The sequence below is a fragment of the Drosophila rhopaloa genome, unplaced genomic scaffold, assembly GCF_018152115.1.
Source record: "Drosophila rhopaloa isolate 14029-0021.01 unplaced genomic scaffold, ASM1815211v1 contig_2, whole genome shotgun sequence".
In the NCBI taxonomy this organism is placed as follows: Eukaryota; Metazoa; Arthropoda; class Insecta; order Diptera; family Drosophilidae; genus Drosophila; species Drosophila rhopaloa.
In genome coordinates, this window is record NW_025335083.1 from 11,242,874 (window position 1) to 11,257,382 (window position 14,509).

Sequence of the window (14,509 nt, forward strand, 5' to 3'; positions counted from 1 at the left end):
CTTACCAATTTTCCTCAAGGTGTTGCCAAATCGATAAGAATCAGGGGAGCGGGCGGGAAAATCGCAATTGCTGAAAAAGAATTTACCCGGTGTCAATTTATTTTAACGTTCTAACATTTAAGCTTTTGACTTTCCCACTTTTTCCACTCTCGAACCCGGTCATTTATTTCGTACTGGCAATAAAATGGAATTTAAAATGATAGGAAATCTTATTGAAAATTCGCAGATAAGCTGTAAAAAGGGTTGTTGGGGGCGGCGCGTGTCCGTTTCAAACTGTGGGCGGGGCATGTGGCATTTTCCAGTCATTTACATTTAATAGAAGCGCATGAAAAGATAAGCGTGTGTGAAATTTATAACAAATCAATAAAATGACAATAGGTGCAAACTTTATCGACACGCCACTGCGAAAAAAAGGGGGCGGGGCGGAAAGGGGTTTACAGCGAACGTCGTTCTATTCACACTGTCTGTAAATGAAACTCCAGGGTAGGTGGTTAAAAGGTGGCTGAAAATCAAACGAAAGTTTTCGATAAACAATTTTTCGCACGGAAGTGCAATTTAAAGTGAAGTATTCATATACCCGTGTCCGTTTTTCTTTTGCAAATGCGGAAATTATACAGAGAAAGTTTCTAATACATTTGTTACCGCCAATCAATCGCTATCCTCTTTCTTCTAAAAAAAAATGGTTTGAGATTTGGGGTTTGTCTGGGCATTCGGCAGAAAACTTTGCCGTCAGATAGTTGAAAAGTAAACTTAAAGAAAGTTCCTTCTGATAAGAATTTATGGTTCTAAGAAAATAAATCTTTATTTACATATTTGTTGAAAGAGAAAAGCTGTTCTTGTAAAATATTTATTTTGCCGTTTTCATTTTTGATAATTTCTATTTGTTTAAATTAAATAAAATGGGGAACTGCCTATTTAAAGACATGTAAATCAGCACCAACGAAAAGTATGGAAATAAAAATCTAATCTGCATTTTAAGTCCCCTTATCAAATGTCTAATCAGCTTATAATATCCTTATCAACGATAGTAAAACCAATCAAGTGCTTAATCCAATAACCGTATATGAAAAAGTATCTAAGAAGTTAACGCACAAATTGAAGGCGTGAACATTGCGTGCGTGCTTGTCTTCCCATCACCTGAAGTTTCACCCTTTCCCCAGGTTTTTCATTGAATTTTCCTACCTTACCCATCGCTAACTTACGGGTGTCTTTAATTGACAGGCCAAACTATTTATTGCCATGTCACGTGATCTATAAAGTTAACGCTTACCAAAGACAGCCCCTGAGTTTTCTCCAACCACCGTCATATTACCTGTGATTTAAGCCGCTTACTAAGACATTTTCTAGTAAGTCGCGTCTTCGTGCTTTTTCGAATAAATCGATTAACAAACAAAGTTGGGGCAGCCATGCCCCATGGAATATGTGTGTTGTTGCTATTTCCGTGACAGTAATCAATTTATTTTTGGCAGTGCGCCGATTGCGTTTCCGCTCCAAGAACATGGACGAACCTGAAGTCTGTTTCCCTGCAATTTTCCCACCTCTCTCTCTGTTTTTCCGAAAACCCCCTCCCTTTTCCGCCTGCGAAAAACTCTCTCTTGTCTGCTTTGGAAAACGTTTCATTTCGTTCTGGCTTTTGGCACAGCGATTTCCGCACAAATGTCGATAAATCATCAAAACGAAATAGTCAGAGGAAAAGCAGAAAAAGCGGGGTGCACAGAGAATTATATTTAAATATTTGTAACTTAAACCTTTGACCCCGAAATGCACTTTTAAATCAAAATATTTTTTTTAAATTGAAAGACTTGTTTTGTCAAAACATTTAAAATAATAATTATTACTATTAATGTTACATGTTTTTTTTAAATTTACATTTTTATTTCTTATTTACTCCTTAAGCAGTTTACATTGTTAATACTAATATGGTTAGAATGCTAATACTAATGTATGCAACCTTTCTGTTGGATTGTTCAGGAAGGTCCTTTTCTTAAGTTCTTTCCCCCAAATTGTACTCCCAATATTTTTCACTGTTTATTAAGTGAGTGAAAATAGGTGGGCAGTGCTTTTCTGGCTGTTGGCGTGATAGATAAGTTGACAGCCGCATTGAAGGGTTATCGTGGCTGTCTCTTAATCAATCTTCCTCCGTTGCCGTCTTCATCTTCTTGGCAATTAATTAATTTGCAACAAAGTTAAGGGCACGTGGCCAGGACACGGCGTATTAAAGGACTTAAGAAGAGGATGTTGCTGATATTGGTACACATTACTTACTTTCTTTAACAATTTTAAGGATACGAGACCGCCAAGATTGCTGTCCATTTTGACGCAACGGGAAGTCCTTTTAGGGTCAAGTGCTGCAATTGATGTTTCGTTTATGATTTATCGTCACTTACTGCCGCGTCATGGGCAATCCTCGCAGTGCCCCACCTCCTGCTAATGGTCGACATATTGCAAAAACAGAAGCAAAAACTAAATTAGACATAATAGCTGGCTTGGGGGGGTGGCAAATAGGTCGTTTCAGATAAGTCGTCATGCTGTCATAATCATCACAGGACAGCATCCATCCATCGCCCATTTTGCAACGCCCACAAGTAACCCCCTGACCCCCCAGAACACCCTTCACCCCCGTCTGGAATTTACTGATGTAATAACCATGTTTTCAGCTTGTAATGCGGCAGGGCCACAAAAACACTTTCCGCGGGGGTGAAAGTCAAGTTCCCAAGGAACGAGTGGGTGAGGGGGTGGTGAAATGGGGTGGTAGCTAGAGGGAGGGGAGGGGGTTCAAGGGTCGAGGGTTGCCTTTTGTTCTGGGCGCTACTTTTGAATTGTTTTTGAAGTTAAATGTGTGATAATTTAATGACTGTCGACGCATCGCTCACAAGGACACACACACAGTATCTGCCCCGCTCCCCTGGAAAACCACCCACCCCTAGTTATATAACTCAATCCGCACTGAACGTTTAATTTAGTGGAATAATAAAAATGTTTTTGGGGCATAAAAATCTGTGGCTGGCGATGATTTGTGCACTTTCGATGTAACAGATTGTCTTTTAATGCCTTCGATTCAGCCAACTGTGCTACCAAAAAATCTCTGATCTTACAGGGTGGGAATTATTAAATCTGGAATTGTGGGGTTCTCAGCCTGGCAACAGTTTAGTCATCGTCTTCGGTTTGATAACTATTTTCCAGATTAACTAGTTCGCGGGCAGTCAGCTGATCTGCCCAGCATATGTTGTATATATTCGATCTGAAACACGTTCGTTGTTTACGTATATATTAGCATACCAGTCCAGTTATTTGCATAAATTACTGGGCCAGAACTCTCGAGTATTTCAAGTCATTTTACTGTAGTTGGACAGACAGGTGATAATATTCTTTAAAGGGATGAGGCACCTGTGTATGCTTATTAAGTCACTTTAAAACAAACTTTAAATGTTTCCAGTTCTTTAGGAAACTCGTGCAGTTTCTAATGAGCTATTTAAAATTTCGGTAGACTTCGGACTTGGGATTGGAAAATACATTTACTTAAAGTACTAAAACGGAATTGATTGTTCGGGTTAGAAAATCGAAAATTATAAATGAGATTTGTGTATAATTATATTCTATATGAAAAGAAAAAAGTTTGCTTTTTAAAATTTACAAATTTGTTTCTGTAATTATTTTAATTGCCCATGCCAAAAAAAATGGTTAAATTGACTTGGTTTATTCTTTCTGAATATTTATATTTTATAATTATTTATTATTTATTTTATTATTGTTCTTTTGACCTAGTGACTGATATATTTATTTACAAAAATTCCTGATTTCAAAATGGATCAAATCACCTACATGGTGTCTTGCAAAACTACTTTCGCTAAATTTCAAAATACTCCACTTTCTTTAGAATTAATATTTTCTTCTGGCTAATGATTTACAGCTGTGACTCGCACTGTCCCTGTCTTTTTCTCTGCTCACCTGCAGGGCCTAAAAAACCTGCGAAACCCAACGAAGATTTATGCAAATCCCGGCGAGCGAATGTTAAAACGTTAAAGCTTTTGATTCGGTGCTAATGTGAAAATATGGCGCCCTGTGTGGAAAAAAACCGAATATCAAATGTGCAAAAATCGCACAGCCACATTTGCATATGACAAAGTGAGGCAGACAGCCGCAAACAATGAAAAATGACGGCGACGAATGCTCGCAGGCTTAGTTGGGGTAATTTAATTTGGCAAAATAAAAAATTTGCAATAAATAAATTTACCCCCCGACCCTACAGCACGTGACTGCTGCGATTTATGAAATTCAATTAATTTGTGGAAATTTTTAAAAATGAATTTATTGCATTTACGTATTGTGACAAATAATCGCCATCATAGTGATATTTTTCTCCTCCAATACGGTCTCTCCAGTGGCGATGGGCATTCCCATCCGTTTCCTAGCAGAAGTGCAGGTTATTGAACTGCTCCCGATTGTTGGTGACCATCTGGTTGTATTTGAAGGCCGCCGACTGCTGGGAGCTGCTCTGAACCGTGAGCCTCGTATTCCGCAGAAAACTGTCCGCCGGACTGCTGGATACGGCATACTTTCCGCCCAGACCCTCAACGCTCCTCATCGGACTCAGGTGCTTGGCCGGGATGGCCTTGCTGGGTGTGCGCATTTGGTGAACCATTTTCAAGGATTACTTTCAAGTTTAAACAGAGGCTAAGATGAGCTTGGTGGTGTTCGGGGGGATTCAGGGCACACTGGAGAGACGCGTCAGCACGGAGAATTCCAGACAATTGCCGCAGTTACTAGTGCGAGAGCCGCCTTTCTTGGAAGACAGATGTTTAGATAGACTGCAAAGGGAAAAGAAGATATATTAGTTTTTGTTTAAGAATTTTTATGTTTATCACTAAAAAAATTAAGCTGAACAATCAATAATGAATATCTAGCTGTATACTTTTATGAAGTTTTTAGTCCTGATGAACAAATTTCTAAGCAAATTTACATTTTGGAGTAAAAAAAATTTTGCAAAATATTTAGTATCCTATATAATTTTAGATTTATCTGGTTTTCACTTTAATTTCTCCTTGCTCACCTTATATTATTCAGCAGCTTGGCTTTGGTGTCCGGTGTCTTCATTGACACATTTGTTTTTGCACGTTGGGGAAAATATTTTAGAAAATCGCTGATTAGGTATCGACTGCTAGGCCTTCACACTTTAGTCTGTTGGATTTCAAGCTGAGGGCGGTGCTTTTATATCAGAAAGCGTCCCCAGATTTAGTTGCTATCATCACGCGGTCGGAGCGTGCTCAGGTTAAACTAGTTTTTCGGCGGCTGTGATGCAAAATCACCGCTGCAGACATGAGCCAAATTTCTTGTTTACGCCACCGAATGGTACGTCAATGGAACTACAGCAAAAGCGAGTTTGCCACGCGGTTTTCCATTGATAGCCCAAAACGGTAAACATCTCGGCCACCAAGTAAACAAACTCAAACACCAAACAAATAAACAAATAAATTAGGGGGATTTTTTGGGAACAAGCATTTAAGACAGTTTTCTCAAGGATCGATTGTGCATTCTTCTCAACGGATTCCAGACAAGTGTTTCTTTTTAAGAACTCAGCACTTTATATAGATTCTTGGTATCCAAATTTATAGAACTCGACCTGTCCTTAATACTACATACATTTACTCACTTTCTTTTTTTTTGTGTCTGGGACACGTTTTAATTTTAATTATTGAACCATGTGTCTGGCGCATTTGCATAACGCATTCTCAACGGAATTTTTGGCAGACATATAAATTGGCTATATAATACACAAGACAAATGCAAGATTTGACATTTAAATCGACGGCTTAGACGTTCAAAGTACAATACTCGATTTGATATTATTATTTTGGATTTCTGAAACGAGTTTTTGGGAATAACCTCTAGGAGAAGGACGTGGAAGATTGGGGGTTCCTCAATGTCATTAAACCTATAAAATTGTTTTTGTGGGTTTTTTACCATTGAATATTGACCGTATTATTGTAAAAATTGATCCTAGCAAGTTTAACTAGATTGTGCGGAATTTAAATGTTAGTTCATTATCCTCACTGTTTTTCAAATATCATTGAACTCATTTAACTAGTTTAAAAATGAGTATTTAAAAATTCGTAGTAGTTTGTCAAACTTAGTTAATTCTAAAATTGTAGATTTTCAGAATAGCCCTGATTGTTTTAAATTTTTAAATTTCATTATCATCTGCTACCCTTTTCTGGATTCCAGCATAATTCAGATCGGGTACCTATATATCTACACACGACAGATTTAAATACTATAAACCGACAACAGGCTTTCGAGTTGTTTTTTTGATCGAATTGGCTGATGCAATGCAACCAAGACTTTTCATCAGTCGTCGGTTCATGCATAATACGCTATACCGATACTGATCAGGCGATATACTCATTTATTATAGATTCATATAGGCAGATATTCAGAAAACATTAACATTACTATGTCTTCAGAAGACCAGTGAGTTGGGAAATAGCCCTATTTAGGGGAAGTTTTTGGGTGACGTGTCAAAAAAACCGCCGGCCGGCAACTCTAAATGTTATTTGAATCATAATGATCATGTTTGTGGAGAGAAGACAAATGAGAACACTACGTGATGCGTAGCAGGTTCGGTTGGGGTGGTTTTAATACCCTTTAAACACTAGGATTGGTTCGGTTTCTCAAAAGTAAAGTGCCAAATTTTACATTTAGAGTTCATTTGAAAGAAATTAATTTCAAGAAATTAAAAAAGTTATTCCCTTGATTGCTAAAAAATATAGTAATGAAAGCATTTAAAGAACTTAACTTAGCATTAAGTCAAATTGATAGTTTCGCTAGTTTTTTTCTAATCCACTTTCACACTAGTTTAAAACGGCTTAGAATTAACTTTTTTTTGGAAAATGGAAATTTTTTATATAACAGTGAATTACTCTCTATTTAATAACTCAACTATTAACTTAACCTTAACAATTTTTTTCAGATAAATAATAGTTTTTGATGGTAACCCTCAAAGTAATATATTACCTAGGACTGACTACTTCAAGGTAAAATTACTTTTCATTTTTGATGAGTTATGTGGGCAATAGTAAAGCCTAAGATTGGCATCTTTAAATATTAACCATTAAATATTTATTAATATTTTACATTTAATTTCAAAAGTTTGAATATATTAACTATTTAAATATATATATTTATATAAGCGGTGTAAAAGATTCGAGCTTCACAACTAGGTGAAGTTGTTTGCAAAGGTTTCGCTGATAAAACCAGTTGCTTGCTTGATCGCTCTTATTTGCATTGTCGTCCGCTGGAACGGGTTAGCCTCAGACTGAAACTGAGTCTGAGGTCACCAGGGGGGCGGAGTGGTGCAGGGGCGGTGCGAGGGAGGTTTCTTGGTCCGTTTGGCTTGGAAGTGCCAGCAGCTGGCACTGCGGTACTAACGTTACTTACTCGTAGAACGGTGACGCAGTGCCTCCGCCAGACACTGCACTCGGATCGACGGATCGGATCGGCGTATTTAAACCAGTTGTGTTAACCGCTGGAGAGTCAGTAGAAAGTCAATACCAGAGCAGATCGGTACTGAGCTGTCCGGAGCGTGAGCTGTACAATTTCCTTTCTTTCCTATCCAATGTGCAAGTTGCAAAAGTTTTGTGTCAATGCCAAAAATTAGCCACACAGATTCCAAGCAGAAATTGTTGAAGCAAGCAAGGTAAGTTTAAAAAAGGGAGCAACAAAAAAACACAGTTGGAAACATAACATTAACATTTTAAATGATTAAAGTGAATATAAATTAAATATTTAAAAATCTACTAATAAAGACTAGTACAAAAATCATAATAAACATTTATTACATTATTGACACACTTTTAAAACCGATTTTTTATATTATTCCAAACAGATTGGGCAAACACCTGTCATCGAAAAAAGGATCGCGCACGGGAAACTCGGCTAACAACAAGGAACTTAAAGTACTCACCCTGTTACAAACTGTACCGTGAACTTTGACCTCTCTACAGACGCATTGGAAGCGCAGCTTTGTGTAATCGGTAGAAAATTTAACTTATTCAAAAAGATACTCCAAGGAAAATATAGAGACAAAATGGTCTACACTGAACGTACCGACAAGTGCCTGAGCAACTCCACCAAGGACAACCATTCCTCGAAAACTCAGACCCAGCCCAAGTCAAATAGTGGCTCGGGATTGGGATCAGGATCCTGGAGCAGTCAGGCCTCGAGTGCTGAAAAGTGGAAGTACAACAATATGGTGAAGAACGATCGCCAGCAATTCAATGGCATGCATTTCTCCTAATTCCTAGGAAAATGCTACCCTATAAAAAGGGGAACCCGAAAAAATAAGGGAACGGGGGAGCTGATTGTTGTTGTTACTTCTATTTGGTTTAGCACGGTTCGTTTTAGATTAGTTTTGTAAGCTCTTTTATGGACTTAAGTATTGCTATGTGATACAGAACAAGAAAAATTAATATTCCAATTGGTTAAAAAATTAAATCAGAAAAAAGATGCGCAAAAAATCAAAAGTTATTTTTATTGAAAAGGGAATTTGGAATAAAACAAGAGAGAACGCTATAGTCGGGTGCCCCGACTATCAGATACCCGTTACTCAGGTAAAGGGAGTGCGAGGGAGATGGAGATAGAAACTTTGATCACGCATAACTTTTTAACGAATGGTCCGATTTGAAAAATTTCTTCTACATTTCAATAGGTATTGATAAACACAATAAAACTGCATTTTTACTTTTCCGAAATATTTAAATTTTTAAAATCGTATATTAGCGATTGTGGGCGTTAAAGGGGGCGTGGCACCTTTTTGAAACAAACTTGCGCTGCGTAGGAACTCCTAGAATCTGCATGCAAAATGCCAATCTTCTAGCTTTTATAGTTTCCGAGATCTCAGCGTTCATACGGACAGACAGACAGACAGACGGACAGACAGACGGACAGACGGACAGACGGACAGACGGACATGGCTAGATCGACTCGGCTAGTGATCCTGATCAAGAATATATATACTTTATAGGGTCGGAAACGCTTCCTTCTAGCTGTTACATACTTTTGCACGAATATAATATACCCTTTTACTCTACGAGTAACGGGTATAAAAATGAAAATACATAATGAAACTCCGAAAGCAAATTAAATTAATTATATTAGATGTATTTACATAGAATGGACAGACTATTAGAAGTTATTTTGTATGTAACTACATATATCTAATTTAATTGGCTTAACTGACTTTCGGGGTTTATTTAACTCAAATTAAATTTAAGCTATAAAAAGTCATGAATTTCTCATGAGACACCCAACTGCCCAAGTTAGCTACACCTCCAATCACCTATCAATATCCCTTGTCATTTGACCTGGCTACTTGACTTGACTTGACTGATACCCAACGCATATTTTATTGTCTGCAGCATTTGCATGAATTGCGGCTATTAGCGTGATTAAGCCAACTTCTGGATTGAGCTACGGACAACCCTCGATGAATCCGGACGGAGTGCACTTAATACGCATTAGCTACGCTTATTTGACAGCCTCAATCTGCCGAGCGATTCTTGCAATATTGATGATGTCTGGCCATCCCCTTTTCCTTTCCGTTTCCCCCCAGCTCTATTACTCTGACGCGTGTCCTTTTCCGAGAACAAGTGTATCTCCCAGTGCAGCCGCAAAAGGACGACGTCCGGTTTTCGTTACGAGGATTCGTTCGACTGTAGATTTGGAAAGTGCGAAATTTTTATAATTTTTCAATTGTATTGTTTGCCCGAAATGGGAAATATTCTGTTTGAAGCAGGAGTGAGGAGGATACTGCGGTTGTCCTTCGGTTGTGACACACGACTGAGCAGGGGACTCGAGCTTCGCAGGACACGTGGCACATGGCTATTAGGAAAAGCGATTTCCTTGACGGTGCTAATAGAATTCTCGCACTCTCCGCAAATCCCATCCCTGCGCCAAAGAATAAATGTTGTGGCGTTTTCGGGTTTCCTTTTTCCGGGGGCAGCTGTCAATGTCCTCTACACAAAAAAACTTTTTATTTTCCAATATGAAAGGGATATAATTTTGTTAAAAACAATAAACATTTTAATGCAGTCTTAAAAATGTAAAAAAATGTTTTTCACCTATTAAAAAAGTTGTATTTTCATTTTATTTTTTATTTTCATACCTACAATAATGATAACAACTTGAGAATAGAGTTTCAATTGCCCTTTAAGATATATTAAAATTTCTTAATCACTTATAAAACAAACGCGAGGGGTTTTACTGGTTTCAATTAGTATTTTTTGAGAAGAAATTTGAAATTTATTTATGGTATTAATATACAATAGAACAAAAATTTTTTTTAGTGTATCCCATATAGTTGAAGTCTGCTTTTTTTCTTCCCACTCAACCCATCTCTTTGGGCTTCTGTCTGTGCTGGGCCTTGTAATTACTTTGTTTCCTAGCGCCAGGCGGTCCTCAGCACCCAAAAGATTCCTTGTCACTTTTGGTGTTGTGCGATGCAATTAAAACCGCTCCGCAGGTGTCCTTTGAACTTTGCCACGAATATAAACTGTGTCTCAGTGTTTGCTCGTTGGTGTGGAATGTGTCAGTTGCAAGGCTTCCGAAACGGGACAACGCTCTGATTTAGCAGACAGAAGCAATTATCACGTCATTATCATGGGAAACCCGTAAAACTTTTGATGCTTTGATTTTTGTTTTAGTAATTGGTACCAAACTGGAAACTAAGGCATTATTATGATTTCGGTCTTTTCTAGGATTTGTAATCTTCTACATAAAGTTTGTTATTGAGATTGAGTTGCGATTGACTTGATGTAGCTTAAGTTTGTATATCTAGTTTTTCAACAAAATTTATTTATTATTTATTTATTTTTAGAACAGATCATTTATGATGGTCAAGAATGATCTTTGGCTATATCAGCAACCCAAAACTGATTTCCACTGAAAGACAACCCTCACTTTAGAGCCCCCTCCACTCCATCCTCTAATGGCATATGTCACAATGGAACGTTGGAAAATTATGAATAATATCCGTAACTTCTGCCGAGACACACACGCCCAAACGCCGTGAAATATTCCCGAGCAGCTTGCGCTGAAAAAGTGCCCACACTTCAACTCAATCCCAGTCGACGCCTCTGAAATTGTGAATTCCAAACTGCCGACAGTTCGGCCAAAGTAAATTTGTTTGGGGCGTGCCGTCAGATACAACTTCCGATGACATCCGACAGATGTTTTGCAGCCAACAGAACAGAAGAGAACAGAACAGGATAATCGGCGGGGTGAGGGCGAGTTTGTAGTACTTTGTACAGGAGTTGCGCCCGCTTGCAAAACAATTGTCAGCACATTTCCCGTCGCGGATGTCTCCGCCAGCAGCAGTTGAAATATGTACAAAGTCGAATCAGATGCGAATTACATTTGAATGGGCGAGTACTCGATGATAATGTACGGGCGTTGACATCTCGGCAAAGGTGTTTTGGCTTCCTGTTTGGCACATGACAATGTCATCGCCACATGGCAGACACTCACTCGATTCCGAATCGGTGGCAAGGTGTGACGCATCTGAAATTGATTGCCCAGGAGACGGGGAATCCTGGAGATTTTGCATGATATTCGATCATATTCAGCTGGGTTAAGATGTGGGCAGATACAAAGTGGATAAGTGAATTATGAAAGGAAAACATAACTACCTTTAAGTACACATTTTCAAACATTGTATGGCTTTTCTTGTTGTACACAAAAATTTACTTTGTTTATCAAGCATTTTAGTTGTCAAGAGGAATTTTTGTTAGCTTATTGAAGTAATATGTTTAAAAAAATCTACCTTACGTTTTCGAGATAGTTTTAATTTTAATGAGTCAACAAGTTCCTTGTTACATTTTTTTCTGAGAACTAAAATGAATATTGTATTATACAAAATATTAATATAAATATTAATTTTTTTAAGAAATATGTACATGTACATTTTTATATTTAAGATAAAAGAAAGATATTTGTTTTGGATTTTTTTATCATTGCCAATTGTGTTTTTTATTTCGTTAGTATAAAATACCTTTTATCTAAAATCTGTTTTAAATGATTTTTTTTTTGTAAAGAATCAAGTATATTACAACCTAACTTCTTAAAAACTATCGGCACAGAGAGTTAAAAATTAATTAGACTTCCAATGGAGTTTATGTACTAACCCAACTGAAGGGCTTACTTTCCTTTCTCCAAATTACCCATTCAATTATATTCCCATCAAACTAGATTTACTTCTGTCAATTGTAGGTAGACATCTCTATCAATAAAAGGATTTGCATACATCACATCACACCACATGAATATGATATGATATGATATCACATAACGTCTCATAAACTTATGCAAATGGCCCAATCAAATACAGATTTGCCGGAGAATATAATTTACAAAATATGCCAAACATTCGCCCCGACAAAAGGTGGCAATTACACAAAAAACAGAGAACCATGAACTCAATTCAATCAAGGAGGGAGAATTTAAAAATTCTGAATCAAAAGCAACCACCTCGTTTTCCCCCTCGATTTCCATTGTTGCGGATATGTTTTTCAGCCGCCATTTCTGATCGACAGCTGTCATGAATGACAATTGGATTGCAGCATCAGAAATTCTGAAGTTGCTGCCTCTGTTCCAGTGCTGCATCAAATTCAGATTCCAATAAAATATGCAATAAAAATATGAGACCCCGTAATGATTGCCAGTATTTATAGATTTCGAGCATTTCTGCGGCTGCTGCTGCGGCGAGGTCATCAAAACGAAAACAACCAAAACGACATGGAAATTGAAACAATGGCAAGGCGAGTAGCAATCGATGCCCCAGGGGCGTAGAGGGCAGGGCAATTTCGGACGGGGGTGGGGTTATGCCCCTTGGTGGAGTGGCTCGAACTGAACAGAATTGAACCAAAGTGGAGTGGTTCTCAAGTAAAACGCAGAAATGCGGTTGCTTTTTTGTGGGTCGTCTCGGGATAATTTTGAGAGTGGGTAGATGTTTAAGCTTAGGGAACTAACGTTTTTTTGGAGGGTTACAATTATTATTAAGGTTTAAAAAATCGTAAATTCAAATCTTTTTGGTATCAATTATCCTGTTAATTAAAAGTAAATATTTTCCAGAGTTTCTTTCTATAAAATGGTATAGTATTTATATTTATATATTTAGGTACGATATTAGGGTATAGTTTTACAAAAGATTGATTCATAAAAAAGTATTTACAAATAAGGTATTTTTGACTATTAAAAATCAAGAGTTTTCATGGTTTACATGTGTAAAAGTTGCTTATTTAATTTCTCGTAGAGGATTCTCTGAGCCTTCCTGGCCTTATCCCCTTTTAAGAGTTCTCTTCTTATTCAAGAACCATATTTAGCATGTTTTCGTACGCACAACCGCATGTGGGAAAGGTTAGGAGAAAGGGAAGCAGAGTGCAAATCCTTTAAATGCAATTATGGCCTGTGGCTCATGTGAGCTCAAGTGCGTAGAGGTCGTCACAAAACGCCAATGATATGCCCTCGAGTGTCTTTTGTTGTGGCTCAAATACATAAGCAGGGTAACTCCCTCTTTTTGCCCCCGTCGCACCACCCCCTTTACACCCCACCCCATTTTTTTCGCGGTTTTCTCCTGTTTTTACAGCCTGCTTTAAATTGAGCGCGCCAAAAAAGCAGTGGCTGAGCTTTCCATTCGCTAATCGGGTGGTGCAGATGGGTGAGATTTTTCGCCAGTGTGTGTGCGTATCTGTGTGTGGTGGTGTGCTTGTGGATGTGTGTAAGTGTATGTGGCATATGCAACGCTCCACAATCGCATCATTTTGAGCAATTAAGTGTGTATTATCCGTCGCTGCGTCTGTCAAAGGGCCTTGAAAGCAACTTCAAAAACCGAATCCAGTCGCGGCATCGCAAATGCTCCTGTTCCTTTTGCGCCACCGGAAGTACATTGAATATGTCGGTATATGCTGCACACAGAAAAAAAAATTAAGCTATCATTAAATAAATAAATACAGTTCTTCAAAATATTAAGCATTGTTCCATTCCCAAAACAAAACTTGTGTATACTAACACTTGTTGACTTATAAGCTAAAACTAATTTGTTTTATATTAGTATTTAAACTTTCCATCCTACGAAATATTAATTGCTTTATTAATATTTTTTCAACTATTTTACCTTTGTTTTTTGAAGTATTAATTTTTAATATGAGCTATAAAAACCTCTTTTTTATTTTATTTTTTTGGGAACGACAGTGTTGGTTATTCTGCTTAACTGTTAAAAAAATATATTTTAAAGTATCTATAATTTTTCAATGTGTACCTTCCCTCTCTCCACATACACGCTTTTCATGCGCAAATTGTGCATTTAAGTCGACAATGGCGAGCCAACAAAAGCCATGGAATGGGATGTGGAGTAGTCGTTATGTAGGATATGGAATATAGGATATAGGATACGCTGTGTATTCCTGCTTGTGATGCAGCACAGCGTTGCAGAGTCCTTATTATGATGCCCACTTTTACT

The 14,509-nt window shown here is 37.7% G+C and overlaps 4 protein-coding genes across 4 annotated transcripts; 2 read left to right on the forward strand and 2 right to left on the reverse strand.

Annotated features, from left to right (window-relative positions):
* Window positions 1–4,283: 4,283 nt before the first annotated feature.
* Window positions 4,284–4,642, reverse strand: LOC108037665. Its single transcript, XM_017114298.2, has one exon. It carries the CDS (start codon window positions 4,640–4,642, stop codon window positions 4,409–4,411), a length of 234 nt encoding a protein of 77 aa, XP_016969787.1. The 3' UTR covers window positions 4,284–4,408.
* LOC108037666 lies at window positions 4,599–5,195 on the reverse strand. The gene is made up of 2 exons (XM_017114299.2): window positions 5,051–5,195; window positions 4,599–4,808 (listed from the first exon to the last, which is right to left on the reverse strand). The coding sequence occupies exons 1-2, from the start codon at window positions 5,092–5,094 to the stop codon at window positions 4,706–4,708; spliced, it is 147 nt and encodes a 48-aa protein (XP_016969788.1). The 5' UTR covers window positions 5,095–5,195; the 3' UTR covers window positions 4,599–4,705.
* A 2,341-nt stretch (window positions 5,196–7,536) lies between these two features.
* On the forward strand, window positions 7,537–7,999 carry LOC108037669. Its single transcript, XM_017114301.2, has 2 exons — window positions 7,537–7,693; window positions 7,883–7,999. The coding sequence occupies exons 1-2, from the start codon at window positions 7,641–7,643 to the stop codon at window positions 7,980–7,982; spliced, it is 153 nt and encodes a 50-aa protein (XP_016969790.1). The 5' UTR covers window positions 7,537–7,640; the 3' UTR covers window positions 7,983–7,999.
* An 84-nt stretch (window positions 8,000–8,083) lies between these two features.
* LOC108037667 lies at window positions 8,084–8,513 on the forward strand. Its single transcript, XM_017114300.2, has one exon. It carries the CDS (start codon window positions 8,084–8,086, stop codon window positions 8,291–8,293), a length of 210 nt encoding a protein of 69 aa, XP_016969789.1. The 3' UTR covers window positions 8,294–8,513.
* Window positions 8,514–14,509: the final 5,996 nt, after the last annotated feature.